Source organism: Panthera uncia, chromosome X, assembly GCF_023721935.1.
Source record: "Panthera uncia isolate 11264 chromosome X, Puncia_PCG_1.0, whole genome shotgun sequence".
In the NCBI taxonomy this organism is placed as follows: domain Eukaryota; kingdom Metazoa; phylum Chordata; class Mammalia; order Carnivora; family Felidae; genus Panthera; species Panthera uncia.
Window position 1 is genome coordinate 83,996,700 of NC_064817.1, and position 23,535 is coordinate 84,020,234.

Here is a 23,535-nt window from a genome sequence, read left to right on the forward strand (position 1 = left end):
GTGTGTGTGTGTGTGCATAGGTGTGTGTGTGTGTGTGTGTGTGTGTGTATACATTGCTACACTAAGATATAGATCTAGCCCTATGGGTATATATACGCATGTATGGCTATATAGAAAAACTATGCCAATACTAACCAAACAGAACTTTGTAAGCGGTCATCCCAAAGCCGTAATCCCACACTGGGCTGTGCGCAAAGCCATGCATTAGACCATATGAACCAACAGAAGACTGACTTGGCTCAATCTCTCCTATCTGTGGCCCTGCCTTGGTGAGACAGGGGAGAAGAGAGAGGTTGCCTCTGCTCAAAACATGAGTGGCTTCTTCATAGGAACAGTCGTTGTCAGGTGAAGCTGCTGAAGATGGCCATGGAAATGAAAAACAGACCCCTTATGCTTTCTGGAGTAAACTGGCATCACATCTCACACTACCTTTCTCCTTTGCCAGTTGCGGCCAAGTTGCTCAGACCCTGGGAGCCCCCAGGACACGGTGGCATTAGAGGCTCACTGGCTGGGGGTGATGTGGCCCCACGCAACTCAGCCTCCAGAGACCTGCTCTTTGTCAGGGGTCTGTCACTGGAGTGGACCCAAGTGGCCATGTCCTTAGGACATCTCTTGGCACCAGCTATGCTAGGTGTAAAGTTCTCCACGTGAGATGACGCTTGGGGAACCAAAAACAAACTGGAAAGAACTAGGTAGAACAAGTTTAGTGGCTCTGCCCACCCTGAGGACAGAGCCACTTACACCGCAGAACCACCGGGGGCCTCAGGTGCGTGTGGGGTTTCTGGAACTGGCTCTTCGGGGCTCAGGCGGGACTGGAACTTCTCCAGCTGCTCTGGGCTTGCCAGGGTCTTCAGGAGGGTGTTCTCACGCTCCAGCTGGGAGTTCTTCTCCACCAGCTCCCGGATCTGCTCCTTCAGGATCTCCACCTCCTCTCTGACTGCATACATCAGATGATTCTTCACCAGATCCTGCCACAGAGGGGAATCACAGCAAAGCCATCCAGGAGCCATCACGGCCCCTCTGCAGCACCTTCACCCTGCCGTCGGGGCACCTGTGCTGTCCCTCGTGCCACTGGCCTTCCCCCCAACCTCCCCTATCAGCATCCTGGCCTTGCAGCCCTATTCCTCCCTTTCTCCAAAGCACTTAGACCCACTCAAGAGAGCTGCCCGGCTGGACAATGCCTGAGCTGGGAGCCCAGCTTTGAACTACACAGGATGCCTTCTGCAAGTTTCTACTGACTTTCAGAGCTGGCCACTTAGGAGCCACTTCTGTTGGTTGCTGGTGGTCGGCTCTATACCCGTTTCTACATAAGGTCCTGTTGCTGGCTGACCACCTCTCAGGGAGGACCTGCTAAGCACCCCCATAAAGTTTGTCTGCTGTACACATCTTCCCCAGAACAAAATTGGCTCTTTTGGAGACTCCTCCTCTTCAAATGACCCAGCACACCGGTTGCATCTGTGGTGCAACCAGACAGGACACTGGTGGCCCTGGGGGAAGGTGCCGGGATTGCTGCATCCTCTCTGAACCTGATGATTGCACTGGGGGTAGGGAACTGTGTCACTGGGCACTGGGGGCACAGTGAAGTGGTTGCTGACTGCTGGAGGCCCCAGCCCCCTGCAGTCATTTTGACTGCTCCCTGGAGTATGACCTCTACCTAGTAAGGAGAGGGAGATGGGGAGGGGTGCTCTGCTTCTTGGTTCCTCCCAACTCCTGACCCTAGCCCAGGCTCTGCGGAGGCACTGCAGTGCAGTTGCATCCAATGAGCTCCCGCCCCTGCCAAATGCGGGGATGCAGACAAATTCAAGAGTCTGAGCTCCCTGCCCTGCAACCTCCCCAGGAGGGAGCTACAGGCTGCTGCAAAGAGAGGGAGGAGGAAAGGAGGGGGTCCAGCAAAGGCAGACTGCAAATGCCCTAAAAGGTGCTGCTCTGTTGGGATGCTACTTAGGGGCTCCAAGAGCATAGGAAGCAGGCCGTTGGCTTCCTCAGGCTCTTGCCTAATGGCTTTTGCACCCACCCCCTCAGTCCTGCCCGAGTTACATAAGCGGCAGCTAGGTCTGGGGACAGGAATGACGCAGTGATGCCACTCACCATGGCCTGCTCGATCTTGTTGTCTATGGCCACCACGCTGGCTCCAGAGGCACTGCCAAAACAAAAAGCAAAGCGACCGCGTTACCCACTTGGTTCCACTCTGAGTACCTGGCAGCTGCAGCCAAAGTCCTCCATCTGCCCCAGCTCTTCCTCTCTCCCGCCTCCCTGGCCCAGAGTCCCGGGCACTTTGTTCCCAGGCCCTGCAGGAAGCTGCACCTCCCCACCCGGGCCGGCTCCCCGCCGCGTGGAGCAACGCGCGGGTCCCGGGGCGCACCGGCTAGCGTGGTCTGCTCAGCCGGCCCGGGCGACAGGCAAACAATGGGGGCGCGCGGCCCGGGGAGTACCCCCGCCGCCAGCCCATTCCAGCGCCGGCCCAGAAGGTCCCGGGTGAACCTACCGCGCTCCGAAGCTAGCTAGGAATTCGTTCTCGGCTCGGAAGCTTCCGGCCTGCTCCCCAGCGATGCACGGCGCGTGGCCAGCCCTCTGCCCGGCCTGGCCCTGCCCGGCCCGGCCCCGCCGCCCCTCTGCCTCCCGCTGTCTCCACCTCGGGCTGCAGCAGTTCGTTATCACGGCGCATCGGCCGCAGGGACGCTCCGACGGCGGATCCCAGCGCGGCGGTGACCCCCCTCCCTGCGTCCCCTACCCCCGCCCCTTCCCAGGATGCTGCACCGCGGGGAACGGGGACCGGCGGTGCACGGCTAGCTTGGTGACCCAGCCCCCGCCGGCGCCTCGGCTCGGGAGCTGCGGCCAGTGGTTACCTGTTATCCAGCTTAACGGAAACCACATCCCCTCCAAGCAAGGAAGAGAAGAAGGAGATGTTGAAATTGTGCAGCTGATAGACCGCCACCTCCATGGGGGTCTGATACATTTCGGCGTTCATAGCTCGGGCTGCTTGGGCGGGCTGGGCTGCTGGCGGCTGCTGGAGCGCTGCACGGGGCTGGGCTCTGCGAGTCGGGCCCAGGGGCTAGGAGGGGGGCGAAGGCTGCCGATGGGACCCAAAGCCAGGCAGGCGCTTCAGAGTTGAAGGGAAGTGACTCGAGGGGTGTCACCTAGTGTGTCACAAACTCCACAGCCTCCAGTCCAACCCAGACTCGGAGATATTTCGGCTCCTGCTTCTTTTTATAGGAGGAGCTGGCTGCGTCACATGGCGTCAGGGGCCATGCAAATGAGTCCTGTACCGGGCTTTGTGGTCCAGTTAAACCACATCCCCTCCCTGAACCTTAAGCTAGGACTGTAAACAGTTCAGCACTTTCTTGTGCCAACTGGCATCTGCAGAGAGGGCTCTGGAGATTGGTAAAAATCAAACTGGAGCTGATTCTTGAAGAAAGAAGTCCAAATGCCCTAACAAGAGCAGAAAGCATTCAGTAAAGGGTGGCGCTGGTTTTCAAAGCTCTTCTTAAGGTGTCAGCCGGCACACCCCCATGGCTTTGCAATGCCATCACACACCATGCTCCCTGGGTACCCACCCTCACCGTCAGGAGCCTCACCTTCTTCCTGCCGCCTGCCTTCTCAGCCGCTCTTCTGCACACACACTTTGTCATCTGTATGTCCCCTCACCCAGCCCGCTGGCCTGCACCCAGTCCCAGCCCCTGTACACTCACCTCCTCCTCCTTTGGATGTAGCCTCTGTGTACTGACACATGCACAGATCTGTGACATGCTCAGGATGCAGCTGAACTAATCTGCGCCTCAGTGTGCATGTAAGGAGAGGAGAGTGTCCAAGAACTCCAGTGAGCCGGGGGAACATGTACCATGGGGAGGCTGGGGGCCATGTGGGTGACAGAGGAGGTGGGGGAGGAGATGGTAGGGGAACGAGTGCTGGAGTGACCACAAGACAGGGCCCTTTTCCTTTGATCTCCATACCCTACTCTGCAGAGAAAATACCTTCCACATTATCCAGGATTTCATATCCCTATTTTTAAAAACAATATTTCCTTACTTTCCTATAAACAGCAAACTACAAACCAAGGCTATATATAAATTATCCTAGGAAAATACCTGCCCTGTGATTCGCCCAGCCACAGGTAAGAAAGGCTACTTCACTTCAGGAACAGATTCCAAGTTACAAGGAAAATGAGGTGGTTGTTGCCTACCAAGAGTTACATATGTTTCCATGAAAATTTGTTTTCATTCTTTTCAGTCTCAAGCTTAAACTAAATAAAAGTCTGCAGTGGGTAGAGGTCCTTTTCTCCTGCTGTTTCCTAAGCGAGGCCACCTGGTGGACAGAGGCGGAATTGCAGCCAGAAGGAGCAATCTAGACAGAACAAGGGACAGGTGATGACCCAACGGCAAGGATTATTGACATGGACTCAGGGCCGTGAGGAGAACATCAGGTTCCACCACATACACAATAGTTTGGATGAAGTTGGGACCAGTACCCATGAATCAGTTTGTGATTCAGGCAGTGGTCCAAAGAAATACCCTAATGCAATCATGCTCCTGGAAAAGTACTGGGGCCTCTTATCAGCGAAGAAGGTAATTACTATTTGCCTGAGGCTATTTCTCCTAACCAGGTGCCTGGCACTGACACCCTGGCCAAGGCCCCAGTTAAGCCCAGTCTTAAGGCCTTGATTTTCTCCAGGCGGCAAGTGCTGTTGTGCCACCGAACAGCCAACATTTTTGCCACTACGAAATGGGGCTCCCACTGGATCCCACAAGTGGTAACACACGCACAAGGGGCCGTTCTACTTGCAAAGAGCTGACAATAGAACTGAGAGAACCTACTGTGCACAGGCCCAGGGTAGTGTATGTCTTCACCCTAGTTTAGGTGGGAGATAATCCCAGTCTCTGGATATTATGTTACCTTTAGGGCATAAATTCTCCCAATTTTGCACTCAACTGTGTGTAGTTGGCAGAACAAAGCACAGACTATATTTGTAGGTCATCGAGAACACTAGCTGAGGAAAAAAAATACTTTTCTTAAATCAGAAGCTTAATTGATACTGGAATTCCCTGATAGAGTAATCTGCCCTCTGTGCCACAGGGAGCTTTCTTGGCCCCAGGAAAGAGTCGAGGAGGTTTCATTGGCTTGCAAATCTTTCCTAAGCTAACTATTGCTACCCACCCCCAAAATTCCAAGTGAAATGATGAAAAGAAAGAGGGAGAGATAAATAAGCTGGGTTGGCAGAGAAAAAACACCACCAGGGAGACGAGGCATAGGACAGAAGAAAAAATAGCTCCTTCCATGGGGACTCCCTTATATGGAGTCAGAGGCAAAGAAACCAAGGTGGTTCGGGAAGGGAAAGGAAGAGAAGTTTGCTAGCAAAGTTGCGTTTGAATTGTACATTAATTATGCTTTGATTAAAAATAAGCTGAGTTTGGGGCGCCTGGGTGGCTCAGTCTGTTGAATGTCTGACTTCGGCTCAGGTCATGATGTCGCGGTTCGTGGGTTCGGGGCCCCACATCAGGCTCACTGCTGTCAGCGAGGAGCAGGCTTCTGATCCTCTGTCTCCCCTCTCACTGCCCCTCCCCTGCTCATGCCCTCTGTCTCTAAAAAAGAATAAACATTCAAAAGAAAAGAAGACTGTCTTAAAAAAAACAACTGAGTTTGAGACCTACTGACCATAATGTCTACCATTAAGTGAGCACCAGCTATGGGCCAGACATTTGTGCCAGCTGCTCCACAAAACCTGTGGTGTAGGCACTGTCACCATCATTTCACAGATGAAGAAACCAACAGTCTGAGAGGCTACCTTGCCCAAGGTAGCACAGCTAGTAAATTACAGAGCTGGGACTCCAATCTAGGTCTTCCTGACCCAGAGACCAAGTTCGTTCCTACTGCATTTAGGAGTGGGGTAGGGGGTAGGTGTGTTGAATAAGTGAATCAATGCAGTTGGGGGGCTGGGTTGGAGGTGCCCAAAAAGCAGTAAGGAAGAAGAAAGGATGAGGGGCAGGACATATGCCTCTAGGATGCCAGCAGCAGTACTGTTAGAGAATGGACTTTGAGCTCCGTCAGCACAGCTGGCTTTTCTGACGCTCATGGCAGGGGACAGCAGCATCGGGGACCAGAAGAATATCCAAAGTGTCCGTGTGAAATTTATAGTGGGCTGGGCTCACCCACATCATTTCAAAAGGCAGCCACACAGTCCTCAAAGAAAGCTCACTCTGTCTAAGGAAATAGGAAATATTAATCCAGCCTGGTGGCTCCTGCAATGACAAATATGTAGTCGGGGTATACGATACCCCAAATAAAGTAACCAGTCTGAGAATAATCACAGTACAGGCAAACCTCCACTTCCTAGGGTCCCACTAACTAGCATCCTTAATTAACTTTTTGTTGTTGTTGTTTCATATTCCTGCTATGCTCAGCTTTTAGGAGAATGAAGCCAGGCACAAGAAAACAAGCTCCTACCAAGGATTTAGTTTTACAAAACAACTTTGAAAGGATGTCCCACGTTCAGCCCACTCAGCCCACGCTCAGCCAATCTCTCATCCCCTCTATACCTCTAGTTTTGCCCACTGCCAGCCAAGTGAGAAGTGATCACCTTGAGGCCTTAGGGTCCACCATTAGCAAACAATGAAACAATGGCTGGATCCCAGGATCCCAGAGTTGGCTAAGGCAAGACAATGGACATAAAGGTCCCTGTAGAGAGATTTTTTTCAAACAAAGGCAGGTAAGAGGGGGAGAAGAGAAGAAGCAGGAGGACTCCAGAAGGTTTTCTGCTTAACCCCTGGCACACTAGAAAATTCCTCTGCCCAGAATATCTGCAAGAAACCTCACAGTGAGTGGAGGCTTGTGCTGTATGAAGTATCTATGACCTTATCTAACTTTTCTGAGAAAGTGCTGATCCGAGGGGCTCTCTGCATCCCTATGTCCTACGGAGGTGGGCCCCAGGTAGGAAACCGTGGGCTAGGGATTCACTAGCCCAGCGACCTGTGTGCATATATCCAAATTCCCTTTCTTCTGACCTACACTCGACAGGCTGGGCTGGACCCAGAGCCAGCACAGCAACAGGGGCTGGCTGATGAGCCAGGTCCTTTGCTGACTCACAGTCTAGCCCCAGTGGCCACGGGATTCGGCAATTAAACAGACACAGCTGCCCCCTCCCTCTCTCAGGGGTGACTTGTAGATGCAGGGTGGCATACAGGAGGACAGAGCCAACTCCCTCCATTTTAGGAGGGCCTGGAAGCTGACTTGTTGAGCTGGAAGAAGTGTCTCAGCATTCCCACTGATATGTTCCACTTCAAAAGCCAGACTCTCTAGGACAAGAGAGCTTCCTACTTGGGGTTCCCACGGGACGGCGGGACAGAGACTGGGTAGTCTGGGCCACAGAAGGCGTGGGCCAGATTTCAGCACACTGATGAGGGGTGGGGAGCTGACTTGGGGTGGGTGTGGTAGGGTTGGGGGTGGTGATGAGGGGGAACATCTCACTTCCCTTTTTGTCACACTTGAAGCATTGTGTACCATGTAGCCCAAAGGAAACTATTTATAGGCAAGTCTTCCTTATTTTCTACAGGGAATGTTCCACCCAAAGATTCGGCAATGGTGCCAGCAAAACACAGGGTCCTGTGTCAGGAGAAGCGGAAAAAGACACGACGTGAGAGGTGCAGGACAAGCCACAAAGCAAACACAGGGTTAGGAGCTGGAAAAGGAAATCAAAAAGGATATTGAGCACTGGAGCATTAGCACAGTTAATGGGGCGGCTGCAAAACAGCCCTCCCCTCTTATTCCTCCACCCCGGCCCCCTTCGGGCTGAAGCTCTGGCTACTACTAATTACTTACTTGTCCCTTTTTCTGAAGAGGCTGGGGGAATAAGGAGGCTGAAATGCCATCGTTTAATTTGTCCTTGCTTCTGTCTTATCTTCTCTCTTCCCCTCTGCTTCCCCCTCCAGTGTGGAAGACCATAGACAGGAAGGCCACTGCAACTTACATCGTTACTTTGGCTTCATGGAAAATCCCCAAAGTCCAGAAGGAGGGAAGCAAGAAGGAAAGACGGGGACAGAGAGAGCGCCTTGTCCTCTGTGGGTCATGTGAACTGCCCTGCATGGCCAAGGCCCAGAACCCTGACTCTCGGGGGGGGGGGGGGGCAGGAAAATGGTGGGGGAAGATGCGAACACAGATGCAGAAGGCAATGGTAGGAGGGACCCCAAGGAGAGTCCTGGTGGAGATGGATACTCTCTTGGAGAAGCAGTTCTAACCACTGATTTGGGCCAAGCCCTGACACCAAATGACGACAGAGGCAAATGAATCGTGCCTTTCAGCTCCCTCCGGGACAGGGTCCCATGTGAGCCTCACAAACAATCTCTGAGTGACACTAGGGATGACAGGCAGAACCAAACCCCATTCTGACAGGGTGGGCCTCCCCGCTCACCCTCATTCAGAGAAGTTCAAAAAGCGCTCTTGTCGAATCATCTTGGTCACCCCAACTTTGGCGGCTAACTCTGAGGGGAGGCAGTTCCTCCCAGTGTTTCGGCAAGACTGGAAGTATTGGCAACGTTAGCCAAGAACGCTGTTTAGCTCAGTGGATCTTAAATCTTATGAACCTTGTGTCAATATTTATGCCTGTCTCCTTTCCCTTTATGCCTCGCAGCTGGGAAAACTGACCTCCATCATTTTTCTGAGCCCTATTCTCATTTTCCACCCTCCCCATTACCCATCTCCTAGCATGAAATAGATGTTCCTGAAAAAGAGACGGCAAAATTAACCTCAGTCAATAGAATCTCCTCCCCCTACTCCTCCTCCTCCTCCTCCTCCTCCTTTTCCCTCTCCTTGTTGCCATTATCATTCAATTCAAGTCAGTTCAACTCAATTCAATTCTAAATTGACTGAATGCCTATTTAAAGCCTAAGGCCCTTTGGGGGGGGATTTAAACAACCAAACAAATTTTTGACCAGTCAAAAATTGTGCTTCCTTCCAGAATATCCTGGGCCTGCAGCAAATTCGGGAGTCTCCCTACTTGATGGTTATATCTTAGTGAAATGTCTGCTTCAGGAAAAAGCCCAGGACTTGAGGGTGTCTGGAAGGGTAGCTTGGGGTTCAGGAGGGCCACAACCACTGCCATCCCCAGGCATCACTTCATTCCTCAGAATTGGCTGTGCTTTTTTTCTCCTCACCCTGACCGTTGGGCCATGCCCATCTAGACGGGGATAACACAGCTGCCGCAGAGCTTGGACTTTAGGACCTACGTAGCTGCTCTGACCTTGTAGCCTAAGTGCCAGTGCCTCTCACTCAGATTCTCTTCCTTAACCCTCAACATTTGTAAACTAAGGGGTTTGTAAACCTTGTTTGTAAACAAAGCATAGATATTTGCTCTCTGAGTTACCACTGCCTTCCTTCCAAGAAGGGTGTCCATGTTTAGTGTGGGGATCACCTCTACCTGCCCACTTCTCGGTCTTCCTTCTTTGGCCAGCTCCCCTTGGTCTTAACCTTGGTTAAGGTTAACCTTGGGAGGCTCACCCTCCCAAGCCTGCACCATCTTCAGGCAGGCGGAAGGCCTCCCCTCCCCCAGTCACAGCCCACCCTCTGGAAGTCCTAGCCCACTGCTCCCAGCCTGCTCAGGAGCTGGGAGAGAAAGCGGCAAGAACATGGCCGCCCTTCACGTTTGCACCAGCCCTCCACCAGCCAACCCGAGCCAGGGAGACCCTGGCAGGGCCTCTCCCTGTCCCTTCTGCTCTGTGGAGCAGCCCCAAGAGCTAAAATTCCAAGCCATTTTTTCTTGGAATGGGGTTGCCAGGGTTACTTTGAGTGGTGTGTGAAGGACTCAGGGCTACTGGTAATGCGTGGAAGACAAGAACCAGGAGGATCTCGCTGGGGATGTGGAGCCGGCCGACAAGAAGCTAATGAAGAGGCCAGGGCCTCCAAGGTGGAGCACCTGGCTCCATTGTGGGCCCTGCTATAGAATGGGTGACCTTTGAAGTGGTACAGGTTTCCTGGGGAACAAAACGCCAGTAATAATGCCAGCCTCTTTAGGTGCTTGGGCTCCTGGGCCACGATGGGCAAGCATTATGAGCCTCCCAAGGCTCTTGCGTTGTATGCCCCAGGCCCGTGCTTACCTCATAGCAGAGCTATTCACCAAGGGCTCACTTGAGGTAGCTCCTTGATCCTCTGTGGTGGGATTCTCTGACTTGTGAAGAGGGGCTCTGCAGATTGCAAAGGGCCTCCCCACTCTCCAGCTACCCCCAGAAGCCTCAGAGGTTCCTGGATGGAAAGGAGGCAGCCTAGCTTCGGTGAGGCCAGTGGCAGGAGGGGGCAGGGGACACGCTACTCGCACCAGAGAAAGGAAGGAGAGATACAAGGCAAAGCTCCTCCCTGGGCAGCCCCCACCCTGGCCATGGGAACAGTGCCCGGGAGCTCAAAAGAGTGTTTGTTGGGAGGGTTAAGGAAGGCCTCCCGGCTCGGTTTGAGAATTGCTGACAAGGAATATACATACCTTATCAGGAAGAAAGAGAAGCACAGAGGCACACACATCCATGCAAACATTTCTCTCAGCCTTTCACCAAGTCTAATTCACAGAGATAGGCAGGAGAAGGACATCATGCATATCTTCTGTCTCTGTCTCTGTCTCTCTCTTGGCTATTGCCAGCTTCCTCCTGACCCCAAATAAGTAGTAAGACAACAGGACATGGCAAGATGGCAAGGCAGGACACTCTAGACCAAGCCAGCGTATCAAAAGACACAGCCTTGGGGGCTCCTGGGTGGCTCAGTCAGTTGTGTCTGACTCTTGATTCTGGCTCAGGTCATGATTTCATGGTTTCTGAGTTCAATCCCCGCATCGGGCTCTTCACTGACAGTGCAGAGCCTGCTTTGGATTCTCTCTCTCTCACTCACTCTCTCTCTGGCCTTCCCCTGCACTCTCTCTCAAAAATAAATAAATAAACATTAAAAAAAAGACACAGCATTGGCTCTCCCTGACATCCAGGGCCGGCTGCATGCTGTGCAGAGTCATAGGTGATAGGGTTCTTGGGAGAAGCATGGAGAGGCAGTCAGATGGGTACAGGGGGAACCAGTTGAAGCCTCCCACTGTACACCAGGAACAGGAAGCCCTCGTGCTGCCAGGTGCACAGGTTTCAAAGATGTCGATCACACATTAAATTAAAAGAAAAATAAAAGCAAGCACTGCTTGCACGCAATCATATGAACACCAAAGAAAGGATCCTCACAGGCTCCTAGAAGAAGACCGTTCTAACTACAGCCGGTCCTGGCACAGATGCTATGTGACTGGTTACCTGAGAAATGTGATTTAAAGGGCACTGAGAAAAAATCCTCTCAGTACAAGATGTCTGCCTGACCTAGCTGCTGTACTGCTTAACGACATCACCATCTGAGTCATACTCTTGGGTTCTAATGATCATTCCTGGACTTCTTTATAATTTGAGGAATTAAGAAAGGTGTTTTTTTTTTTTTTATCTCCATGAAAAAGCCCTGGGAAAGTGCCACATTCTGCCACGATCGGTTATGCATACTTAAGTATGAACTCATTTTTCATATTACTTTCAACAGAGTGGTCAGGGGCAGATCAGCACTGGAAGACAACTGGACACACAGCAGGTAAACCTTGCTTGGTGGGCTGCAGAAGGAAAGAAATGGATCCTTATGAGGTTTTTAATTTTTTTTTTAATTTTTTAGTGATTATTTATTTTTAAGAGAGAGAGAGACAGAGAGACAGAGAGACAGAGCACGAGCAGGGGAGGGGCAGAGAAAGAGAGAGACATAGAATCTGAAGCAGGTTCCAGACTCCTAGCTGACAACAGCAAGCCCGACGCGGGGCTCAAACTCACAAGCCGTGGGATCATGACCTGAGCCGAAGTCGGACACTTAACTGACTGAGCCACCCAGGAGCCCCAAGGTTCTTATTTTTTTGTGTTTATTTATTTTTGATTAGAGGGAGACAGAGGATCCGAAGTGGGCTCTGCACTGACAGCAGTAAGCCGGACGTGGGGCTCAAACTCATGAGATCATGAGATTAAACCATGAGATCATGACTTGAGCCGAAGTTGGACGCTCAACTGACTGAGCCACCCAGGCACCCCCGCTTATGAGGTTCTTAATATCAGGATCAGCCTGGGGGGGAGCTTGTGAAGAATATGAATGTCCTGGGCTCCATCCAGCCCTAGAAAATCCGGTGGAATAGTGTGTGACTTGGGAAGGGTATTTTCAGATGGTTTGGATGCAGCTTTTCTGGTCCCAGTCCATGGAACTGCCTTTGGGAATCACTGGCCTAAAGGTGACAGCCAAGACAGGGTCTACTCAAAGAGTCCCCAGAGGGTCAGGGTCACCAAGACTTACTTTGTGTGATACACCATGATGGGGTTCAGAATATTCTGGGCCTAAGGTCTGTCTGCCCTTCACTCGCTTTCCCTTGCCTTGTCAACTCCTGAAAATTTGATCAGAACATGAATGAGCACTGCTAAAAGAAGGATAACCCAAACCTGCTCTAATTTATAAACCAGTCTCTGACAAATTTCACCTGTTATGAGGAACAGATTGCTTCTAAGACACTTCACAGCTGTCGGTGGGAACTCTGCCTGAGAGGCTGGGGACGCAGAGGGTGGGCATCACAGGGTGGGAAGGGAGAAGAACCCGGGGAGAGGGAGAGAACAGGGAAGAGCTGAGTTTTCTCCAACAGCACAGTTTGGTCAATTAACCAGCCCTGCCTCCCTTCTACAAAAGTCAGCTCTTCGCCAGCCCTGTGCCTGTCACCACCTGGTCAAATGTGGGTCTGTCAGAGGTAGGCTAGAGGGGTGTGACTCATTCCCTCCTCAGGAGCCTGCTGGGGCTGACTACAAAGAGTTATTAGGATCTCTGCAACCATGCTCATCTCCAAGGGAGGGCAGAAGGGGAATTAGATGCTCTCTCTCTGTGGTATGCATCCGGCCTGTGTTTTGGTATTTTATTTTATTTTTATGTTTAATTTATACTGCCTGCTAGGTTTGGGGCTTAAATAAACAAAGGCTATGCTTCCCCCAAGGCTTGAACTTCCTGGTTGCCTGTCAGCAACAGAGTGACCCTTTTATCCTCTTCTCTTGCTCCTTGAGACAGGCAGTGCAGGGGGTGGGATTGGAAGAGAAAAAGATATTTTGGATCCAAAGCCTGGAAATTCTTGGTGCCAGCTTAAAATACCATCCTCACCCCCGCCCTTCTCGACAACATGTATGTTAAGTTCCAAAGCCACCTTACCAAGCACAGACTTGTTTTAAAGGCCACAGCAGAACCCACAAAAATGGGAAATTCAAAGTATTTATTGATTTTTTAAAAAATCTACTTCCGGACAACTTTGTACCACCAAGCAAAGACAGAAGGGTCCCAGGTCTTTGTGGGCAGAGCAGGCTTAAAGGCCTATAGACTGAGTAGAGTACGGTGGGCCTGCCTACCTAAGGAAGGCTCCCTGCCAAAGCTCATACACCTTAAAAAATAAGATGAACACTGGCTCCTATGTCCTAGGATAGAACTCTAACAGCAAAGTAATGAATCCTGGTTTGACATCCTGTTATTTGCTAAAACTAATAATACCATGGAGTTTGTTGACAGACTTTCAGGAGAGCTAAAGTAAATATGGAAACTGAGGAATGGCCAAGTATAGACAGTTACTAGCTCAGCAGAGGAGAAGAAAGGAGTTTCACAGTTATTCCTTGGGCATCTTGGGGCATTGGGGCCTGAGCACAGTGGGGAGGTAATCTGGAGGCATCTGTCACATCACCGGATGATTTCTCTCCAACAATAGGCTGTTGCAATAATGGGCTTGGCCCACAGAGCTGGGTCCTGAGCCCTTAGAGAATAATGGTAAGAATCGAGAGGGACTGCCCTAATACACATGCCAAGGGAGGTGCTCCCTCAGAAACACAGCTTTCTACATGAACTTGGTCAAGTAGGAAGAGAATATGTCAAGAGGCCAGAGTTCTTTTTCCACTTTGGCCACTAGCCAGCTGGGGGACTGCTTGGAAGGTTCTAAACCCCCTGTACTGCCAGCTCCTCATTTATGAAATGGGAACGATGCTTCCCTCCCCAACATATACACCATACAAGGTGGATAGGTTTATAGACACCTCAAAGTCTGGAAACAGATAACATCATTGTATTATTTTTGCAGACTGACAATGTCTTGACAGTAATATATATACATATTTGCCCAGGTTTCCTGACTTGGTGGCTATCCTGTCAGTGACATAGCTGTATTCTTCGGAAAGTCAGAAGGGCCACATGATCACTCCATAAGTAAGGGTCCCGGGCCCCAAACACTGCTGGCAAAATGGCTCACTGGGTAAGCAGCCCTATCAATGCAATTTCAAAGCCTGGCATTGCTACCTTTGTGCCCAGTTTCAATTTTTGTTTCCAAGGTTTCATAAGTTATTGGTACTGCTTATGGGGAGGGGCTAGCATGAGGGACAAGAGGCTAACTCATTCGCTTGGAGGTCTTTGGCAATCTGTCCCTGTACACAGGACTTGTCACTTGCATAACATTTTGGCCTCGAGAGTCTCTTCGATGGCACAAGCAGTCAGTAGTCGGCAGGACCTCTTGTCTTTCAAACAGGACTAAAGGCACAGCCAGATAAGACCATGACCGGAAGTGGGCACTGTACCCTCAGAGTCTGGACAGTACCTGGCACACAGTCTCAATATGGTAAATATGTACTTAATAACTAACTAAAAGGTTTGAATAAGTGTTAGAACTTTGTTAATGGCTCCCGCAGGGAGGAACTATAGGCCAATTCATGAATTTGCTTTCTGTTAATGCTTTAATTTGGGGACAATCACTGTCTGAGAGCGATTCTGCAGTTAAAAACATGAAAGACTAGTGAAAATCAAACATACTTGGGAAACCCAACCCAAACACAATTTAATTGAGTAAGTGGCCACTAATGACCTGGAACCGAGGCCTGACCTCTTCAGTAAAAAGGGATAATTCACCCCCGTGTGTGCTCCTGGTTCTCCACTAACGCTAGGACTCTGGTCAGTTTCCATCTTTAGCTGGAGGGGCTGGGTCAGTTGGGAACAGAGCACCCACAGGGAGCAGTGGAGGGTGATGAAGCCCAAGAGCAGGGCAGCCAAGTCTCAGCTGGCAGTAACATCAAAGAGGGATTTGGGGCAAGCAGGCCTCATTCTGAGCCAGTGACAGCCATTTAACTGGAAAGATGTGGGTGGGGTGGGTGGGGGCGAATGGGGGCAGACACACACACACACACACACACACACACACACACAAACCTGTCCTGATCAAAAATACCCTGATACCCGCCAAGATTAAGGAAATTCTCACTGTTAATGTCACCATTGGGTTTGAAGTCTTGAGGATCCCTGTTAAAATGAAAAGTCTTTCTCAGAAGGGGAAATGTTCAGTTTTTTTCAGGGAAGGAACATGATGGCCTGCCTGGTGTGGTTCTGAATAGTGGGGGGCTTCTGGGAGAACTGACTCAGGCTGGCTAAGTATAGACAGGTGGGGTGCTGCCTGGGAAGGGGCCTCACAATGGGTCCTGGCTGACTAGTGGCCTTGGGCTTTCAGGGGCCAGGCAGATGTACCCCCATATTCCTGGACTCACTGTCAAGAAACCAAACTGCCTGAGTGGGCAAACTCTAAGAGCAGTGGAGTTTATGACAAAGGAGATGGTTTTCTCCTGCCCTCCTTGGGAAAACGGTTCTGAAGAATCTGTGAGGAGCAGGGATATGCCTGAGCCTTATTGGGGACATTTAACTTCCATGTTCCCTTTCCAGGGGATTTTGTTTGCTTGCTTGTCAAGGCATCCTCCCTGGACACACCCTCCTCAAGTTCGACTTACTCATTAATAAGCTGGCACGGGTGACAAACTGACCCCCAGGAAGGCTCCATTGGCTGATAAGGGGTTGATGGGTTCTCCCTCCCATGGGGTAATTTCTTTTTCCCAAGAGCCTCCTATTAACCCAAAGGAATGAAATCTAGTGGGGGAAATGCCAGGCAGAAAGGCAGGTTGCTGGGGGAGCTGTCTTTGGCCATTTTCTGCCACTCTCTGTTGGCAGTCGCCTTCTCTGCCTGTGCACCAGGCGGCCCTGGCAGCAGACACAACACTCACACCAGAGCTAGCCAGGCCAGCCCTTGCCCCTCCGCACCCCTCCTTCATACTCTTGTAAAAGCCTGGCAGAACCTCCTCCCTGAAACCCATTCTGGTCTGACCAGGTGATGGCCAACTGCCTAACACCAGGCAGAGCCGGGTCAATGGAGGGGGGCAGGGTGGGGGGACAGCCCCCCACTCCTCCCTGTGGCCCTGTTGTGAGGCGCTGGCAGCTGGGAGAGGACCTGAAACCAGTTAGCCTGGGGCTCCCAGCCAGCAGTGTATTTTCATCTTGTTTTGACTGGGACTGTCCTCCCCTGTGTAAACACATCCATGACAGGGGGAAGACAATGTAGAACAGCTTAAAATAGGTGGGTGGAATACATCCCACCCATGAATCACCAGCACGGGGAATGCCCTGCAGGTGGGCCTTGCTTTAAGCAAACCTGACATATGAAAACCTTGATTCAATAAGCAGGTGGGGATGGACAGCTGTTAGGTCTTGACCTATCACTGGGAGCTCTCAAAGCCACATCTGGTCCAAATAATAATATCAGTGGCTCCTGTGTACTGCTAGCTTAGCAGGCACTGTGCTAGAGTAATTATATACATTAGCCTTTTGAACCTTATCAGCAGTTGGAGGATCGACAGTAGGGGGATGGGTATCATATTATCATTAGGCCCAATTGGTGGATGGGGAAACAGAGGCTCAGAAGGGTTAAGTGACTTGCCTAGGGTCCCCAGGCTAGTAAGTGGGGCTAGTAAGTGGCAGAGGCCAAATATGATCCCCTGGTGTGTGATTCTAAAGTTCCAGGCTGTCTCTGGCTAGGCGTTTTGCTTTGTTTTAAGGAGATTTCCAGGCATCTGAGGCACGAATGTCCCTTCCCACTGAACCCTCTGCATCACAACTGCAGGGGAACTGGGAACCTCTCAGGGTCAGGGTGGGGAAGCCCTTGGGGTCGGGGCTGGTTCTTTCCATTGATTAAAGGAGTCCCATCTCAGTCCCCGGGGGGGGGGGGGGGGGGGGGGAGCTTAGCATGTCAGAATGGGATGGATCTGCATTTCAACTCAGGGACTGGCTGACTGTTTAATGGCAACTGCTTGACCAGACTCTGGGAAGGCCCCTCAAGTAACTGCAAATAAGTCCAAATTACTCACACACCAGGCCAGGGAAGGGACAAAAGACTCAGTATAATAATCTAGTATAAGGAAAGACCAAATGTAAACATGTATTTTGAAACAAAATGTCACCAATCATGCTGTTGGTGCAGGGCTGGCCCCCAGGGCTAAACTGTGAAGTAGGAGTCTGTCTTCAGAACCTTCCTGCTTCCTTTACAGGTACCTTCCTCCTGCCTGTTCCCTCAGGCGACCTGTGCCCTCCTGCTGCTGGGAGTTCCATGGGGCCCCTTACTACTATGTTGGGTGCCCTGCCCTCCCTAGCAGTGCCCACTTCAGGGGAGACTCTGTCTCCCTCCTCCAAATCAAACGTACCTGGTTTGAGGGCCAATCCTAAAGGACAAATTAGAGAAATGTATTTGTGTCAATGGCAGGTAATGACTTAACTTGTTTTGCTCCACCAGATCACAGGGGCTTTAACCCACAGATTTTGGTCAGTGGTATTTCAGGCATGGGTGGGGCATGGGATTGGGGAGGAAACAAGGTTGGGGGAGAGAACGACAGTGGGAGTGGGTAGGTTGTTTTTCAGTGATCTTCAAAACTGGCCAAGTAGGCCACATGCTACTCTGACTATAGGTAAGTCTGGATAGACAGAGAGGGATAAATACTGTGTCCTTATACTTGTGCTGTATTCTTTCCAGAACATGGTGGAAAGAGCACTGGAATAGTAATCAGGAGACCTGGGTTCTGGCCTGGTTTTGCCCCTGGCTACCAGAACAACCTTGGAAAAGTCCTGTAACCATTCTGGACCCCAGTTTTCCCCAAACATAAAACAAGAGAATCAGGGATGCAAATTTATATTTACTTGGGTGCTTATTTGATGAATGATTCCCCTATTTAGATGGGGAGCTCCATGAAGCCATATGCCAAGGGTCTAGAACAGTGTGTGGCACATAGCAGCACTCAACAAATGGAATACTAGAATGAATGAGTGAATGACCTGAATGAATGAATGGCAAGGCAACTTCTGACTGTGCTGCCCGTTCTAATAGTCTCAGCCTCGACCTCGTCAGATGCAGCTGTGCCTAGAGTGGAGGGACCCAGGCCAAGGGCTGGGTGAAGCCCTCAGGCCTTTGTGCTCAGGATCATCAGGTGCAGGGGCAGCCTCTAGGACCTTAGGTAGCAGGCAAGAGCTTCTGTGAGGCCCAGGATGCCTGCAGGATGCTGGATGGGAGGGCAGTTAAGGGCTGTAGGAAGGGCAGGGTCGGTCAGGAGGAGTCAGGAGAGTAACTTTTACACAGTTTTCTGTAAAACGGGAAGCCGAGATAACAGAGAAACTGATGAGTGTCTGGGCTGAGGTAGGAAAAGTGCCGAGTTGCGTGGTGACTCAAGGTCAGGAGCTGGAATGGGGCCCGGAGCTCTCAAGCCTCCACTCACCCCCTTGGGGCTGCCCCTGGCTCCAGGCCAGCTCCCTGAATAGCTCTCCCACCCCCATCCCCTCCACAATTCCAGCCTCCAGCCTGCTGCCCTCCCCCAAGGCCACAAGGAATCCTACTCCGCCCCCCACCCGCCTCCCTTCAAGGACTCCAGTGCAGTCACCCATCAGAGCTCTCAGAGGCCCACCTCTGTGCAAGCCTGCCCCCCTTCTCAGTGTCTGCCCTGCCCGCATTCACGCTCTGACGCAACTCCTCCCCTTCTTACGCAAAAGAGGGGAGGTTGGCCAGCACAGCCTCCCCTCCCCCTCCTAACACACCCCCTGCTTCCCCTCCTCCACTCCATGGCTAGGGCCCTCTCCTAGAAACGCTCTCAGGCATTATTCTGAGGCACTGAGATTTTCTCCCATGGCCCCACTCTTTTCTCCAGCACCCTTCCCATTTTAACACGGGCCACAGTTTCAGTCCAAAATGATGAACCTTTTAAGAGTGAAATTTCAGGTATTAGTGAGTGGAGTGAAAGATTATTTATGGGGCAGGGGCCCTTCCCAGAATTCTTGAGATAATGTTTGGGAGGTGGTTACCTCCATACTCTGCTCTGAGTGTTCATTAGGCCAATTCTGGCCTTTGCTGCCCCAGGAGTTGGGAGACCAAAGTTCTGGTTCCTGCACTGCCATTAAACTTGTCTGTGTGACTTTGAGCAGATCAGTTAATCCCTCTGAGTCTCAGTTTCTTCATCTGTCAAATGGGAGTAATTACCCCATGCCCCACCCACCCTGATGGAGCTGTTAAAAGTAAAGGAGTGTGTGTGAGTTTGTGAGTGTGTGTGTGTGTGTGTGTGTGTGTGTGTGTGTGTCTGAGAGCTTGAAAGCAAGAGCCAGTGTGTGTGAGAGTGTGAGTGTGAGTGTGAGTGTGTGTGTGTGTGTGTGTGTGTGTGTGTGTCTGAGAGAGTGCGAAAGCAAGAGCCAGAGAAAGAGAAAGAGCTTTCTAAATGGCAAGGTCCCGGACAAATACCAGGAATTATTATGTCTCCCTTCTGCTGTGCTTGAAGGACCTATTCAGGTTGCATGGCAGTGCCCTCCTTTTATGAAAAATGTCAGCGTGCCCCAGAACCTTTCCTCTTTCTCATTCTGTCTCTCCTCCAGGGTTTGGCCCTTAGCCAGATTTGGTCTCCTACGCACCTCTGCTTTGCTTTAAGAACATCTCTTGCTCTGCCCCTGTCCCCTTCACCACCCATCTTGTCACCCACAAGCTTTCCTTTACTATCCAAGGGCCTCCAGCCATTCTCTCTCCCTCTCTGGCCATGACCATGGCCATGGGTGTGCCCAATGCTCTTTCAGCCCTGAACTCAGCCCACCCCCACCAAATCTTTTAAGAGGAAGGATTTGGTCGGCGGGGGGGTCGGGGGGTGGTAATGATTGAACCTGACAATTTGCTATCGAGGCTGAACACAGTGCAGAACACCCAGCATGTGCTCAAGAAACATACCATTGTTTGGTTACAGATGTGTGTGTGTGTGTGGGGGGGGGCGGTAGATTTGGGAGTGGAGTCTGCTTTGGGGCCCCTGAAATCCTGCCAGATAGGTAATTGCCTGCTCCACCTCTAGATTCACCAGGCCCTGTACCAGCCTGCTCTTCCCACCCATCTTCCCCTTCACCTCTCAACCCTGAGAATGGGCTGGGCTCTTTCATCTGCAGGACCTGCATGTGATCTCGGGCCTCCCTGGCCTAGTGCCACAGTTTCTCTGGTGACCCCACCTTTGCCCCAGGGACGAAAGGCTGGGAGCAGTTTGGGGCACCCTCTGAATTTCCCAGCATAAGCAATCAGCTCCCTCTGAAGGACCGCACCCAAGAGTCTTTCTACCTGAGGAAACTTGGGTTTCCTCCCCAGAATCAGAGGCCCCTGAGCCTTTTCCCAGAGGCTGGAGAGTGATGCCTACCACAGTTCCACACAGATATTGTAGCTGTGCTCCTACATTAGGGGCCATGGCAGTCCCTTGGCCTGGCAAATACTGGAGAGAAAGTTTCTCCCAGATTGCGGGGGGGGGCGGGGGGGGAGGCAAAGCCATCGCTTGCCTCTGAATGCTCCCTCAGGGCTTCATTTCAACCCTCTCCTCCCCAAAGGAGGAAATTAGAAGCAAAAGGTGACCTTGGCAGGCCTTGCCAGGGACCCGTGACGGGGCAGCAATGCATGGCCTCATTTTGTTGGCCCCCGCCCACCTGCCTCCCTCCCTCTGCCTGCTGCTGGGCCCCCATGTTGGCAGGCAGGTCTGGGGGAGAGGTGAGACTCTGGAGGCCACTGAGAAAGCTTGTCCCATAACAGAGATGGTGAAGGCAGTCTCAGGGGCCCAAAGTTTAAGCAGTCGGAGGGAGCAGTGGTAGGACTCTGAGGTAAGTGAGGGAAGAAGGAAATCAATAGGACAGAGTCTAGGTCTTCGATGGAGGCTGGACATTGGTAAGAAAGATCACAGACTCTCATATTTGTTAAACCAGTAATGGAAAGAGTAATGATAATAATAATAGCTACTACTTATTGAGAGTTTATTATGTACCATTGTGTCCAGCGCTTTTCATGCATTATTTCATTTATTCCTCACAACAACCCTATGTAATTTTTTTTTTACACATGACACATGAGGAAATAGAAGCTCAGGGAGGTTGTGACCAGTCCAATGTCACAAGCCTAGAGCTGAGATTTGAGGACCTTGTTGACTCTGGAACCCATATTCTTCACCCCTAACCCAGCCCTCACTGCTCCTGTCCCAAGCATGGGCCCTGTGGCCAAAGGGCCCACCAGGTACCCTCCAGCATGGTTTTGGCTCCCAATTCCCTGAGAGCCTCAGTTACCTGGAATTGACTTTTCTTCATCCTGCTTTTTTCCCCTAAGAAGCCAACAATTGCAATCAAGGATTCGTTTAAGAGCATCCAGTGGATGGAACAGGGGTCACACAAGAGACACATGAATCAGGAAAGAGACCAACTTTTGTTCTTGGCTCTGCCATGAAATTATCACGTGACCCCAGGCAGGTTGAATCCTCTTTTAGGACCTCAGTTTCCACACCTTCCCAGACATTCTCTCTGGTCCCAGGCAGGGATCAGTAATGTATAAAATCTAAGAGTATCAAATTCCTAGTGATGGGCCACTGACCACCCTCTCCTCCATGGAAGAAGGCCTGCCAATTTGAAAGTGCTCCCACTCCCCACTCCGGGCTTACCCTTTGGTTAGTCTGCTATAACACTCACCACCACCCTCAGCATCTAGTCTGGGATCCACTCAAGACCTCTGGGCCAGGAGGTAGCTCCTTATCAACCAAGCCTTCTCTCCCTGAACATGCATCAATATGCCTTCCAGTCACTACTTTGAGATGACCTTGATTTGCCCTTTCCTCCCCTTCTTCCTCTCCTTTTCCCCTGTCCACTATTGCTCTGGGAACACCATTCTTCTTTTCTTCTGGCAAACATGTCTGACGCACACCAGCTGGCTTCCTCCTTGAACGCGCAATTCTCCCCTTTGGCCTACTTGGCATCTTCTGGCCTCTTTGGGTTGTGTTTTGTTTTCCCACATATTCAGAGACATGGAAGGAGCCTTGAGGATCAATTAGTTCAATTCCCTCCTTTTATGAGTGAGGAAAGAGAAATTTGGATAGAGTAAATGACTTGCCCAGGGTGATACTGCTAGGCAGGGGCTTCATCCAGGTCTGTCTGATTTGGGGGCTGCTGCAAGGCAGCAAGGCCTTAGTCCATCAGCCACCATTTCCCTCCCCTTCTCCAAATGCACCTCTTGTCCATGTCACCCCACTTGGCACGGATTCTATTCCCTGATTGCTTTCCATGTGTATATACCTAGGTTTCCCAACAAAAAAGTAGTCCCTAGGGGCAGGGAGCCAACTAATTCCTCCTACCTGAAGGAGGTAAAAAGCAGGGGAAATGACCTGCCTAAGGTCATACAGCTCATTAGTGAAAGAACTGGGAACAGGATATGGGCCTCCTAGTCTCCATTCGGGGCCACTTCTACTACATTGCGATGCAGGGCACCTCTGTTGCTCTCCCATTCCCCCCCGTTCTGTACTCTACTGAAATGTTTCCTTCTTGCCCCTTCCTCCCTTTTTTATCTTCTCCTCCTTCCTAACTTCTGCCTTTTTCACAAACCTGCTGGATTTCAGAGCCAGAAGGGACCTCAGGGATCATTTGATTCTACCTATCACTTAACAGAAGAGAAAACTGAGACCAGGAGATGGGAAGTCATTGGCTTAAAATCAGCCAGCTAATTAGTGGCCCAGCTGGGACTCAAGGCCGGGTCCCCAACTCCCGTTGGGGGAGTGAACCCCAAGTTCCGTGCTCTTTCAACCACCCTCTTCCCATCTGAGCTTTATGTATAGAGTCCTTCTTACTTGAAAATCCCCCCTCACCTGCCATCCAGGTCCAGCAAGATCTGAGAGCGCTTGCACCCAGGGTCATAAACGCCCCTGGGGAAAGGTAGAAGGAATAGAGAGGCTGGTAACCACTCACATCCTCCCACATCCCACCCCAGGAGGCCCCAGCCTGGCCTTGTCGAGAGTGGTGACTATCAAGTATGTGTTGAGATAAAGCCATAGCCTCTCGTATTCTCAGTTCATGGCCTAGACAGTGGCGTCAAAGCCTGAGCTGGCTGCAAAACGAGGTCAGTTCACTGTCCTTCCAATGGAAAAATCTTGTAAAATCAATAGCACTTATAATGTCAACAGACCCGGAGACCTTTCCTCTGTTTGTTTTTTCCTCCTGAGCTGCTCTTTCTCACCCACCCTACTGTGAAGGCATAGACAACACAGGAATCTGGCAAGTGAAGCCAGGAATCTGCAAAGGCCAGCCCCCAGGTCCCAGAGCCCCTGAATCTAAGGCAGAGAGGGGGCATGTTGAGGTATGAATGGCTCGTGAAGACCCCTGCCATGGCCCTCCTGCATC

The 23,535-nt window shown here is 51.2% G+C and overlaps 1 protein-coding gene across 3 annotated transcripts in view; it reads right to left on the reverse strand.

Moving 5' to 3' along the window:
* The window catches only part of TSC22D3 (TSC22 domain family member 3), a 61,733-nt gene that overhangs the window by 609 nt on the left and 37,589 nt on the right, over positions 1–23,535 (reverse strand). Inside the window, exons 1-3 of one of the 3 annotated variants that reach the window (XM_049644743.1) lie at positions 2,847–3,194; positions 2,089–2,140; positions 1–968 (exon numbers count right to left, since the gene is read on the reverse strand). The exon at positions 1–968 is cut by the window's left edge and continues 609 nt beyond it. In XM_049644743.1, the coding sequence (XP_049500700.1) occupies positions 738–968; positions 2,089–2,140; positions 2,847–2,968 (405 nt within the window). In that variant the 5' untranslated portion in view covers positions 2,969–3,194 and the 3' untranslated portion in view covers positions 1–737. Of the gene's footprint in view, positions 969–2,088; positions 2,141–2,485; positions 2,808–2,846; positions 3,195–23,535 lie in introns of those variants that run through there. The other 2 variants (XM_049644744.1, XM_049644742.1) reach the window with 2 other exon arrangements.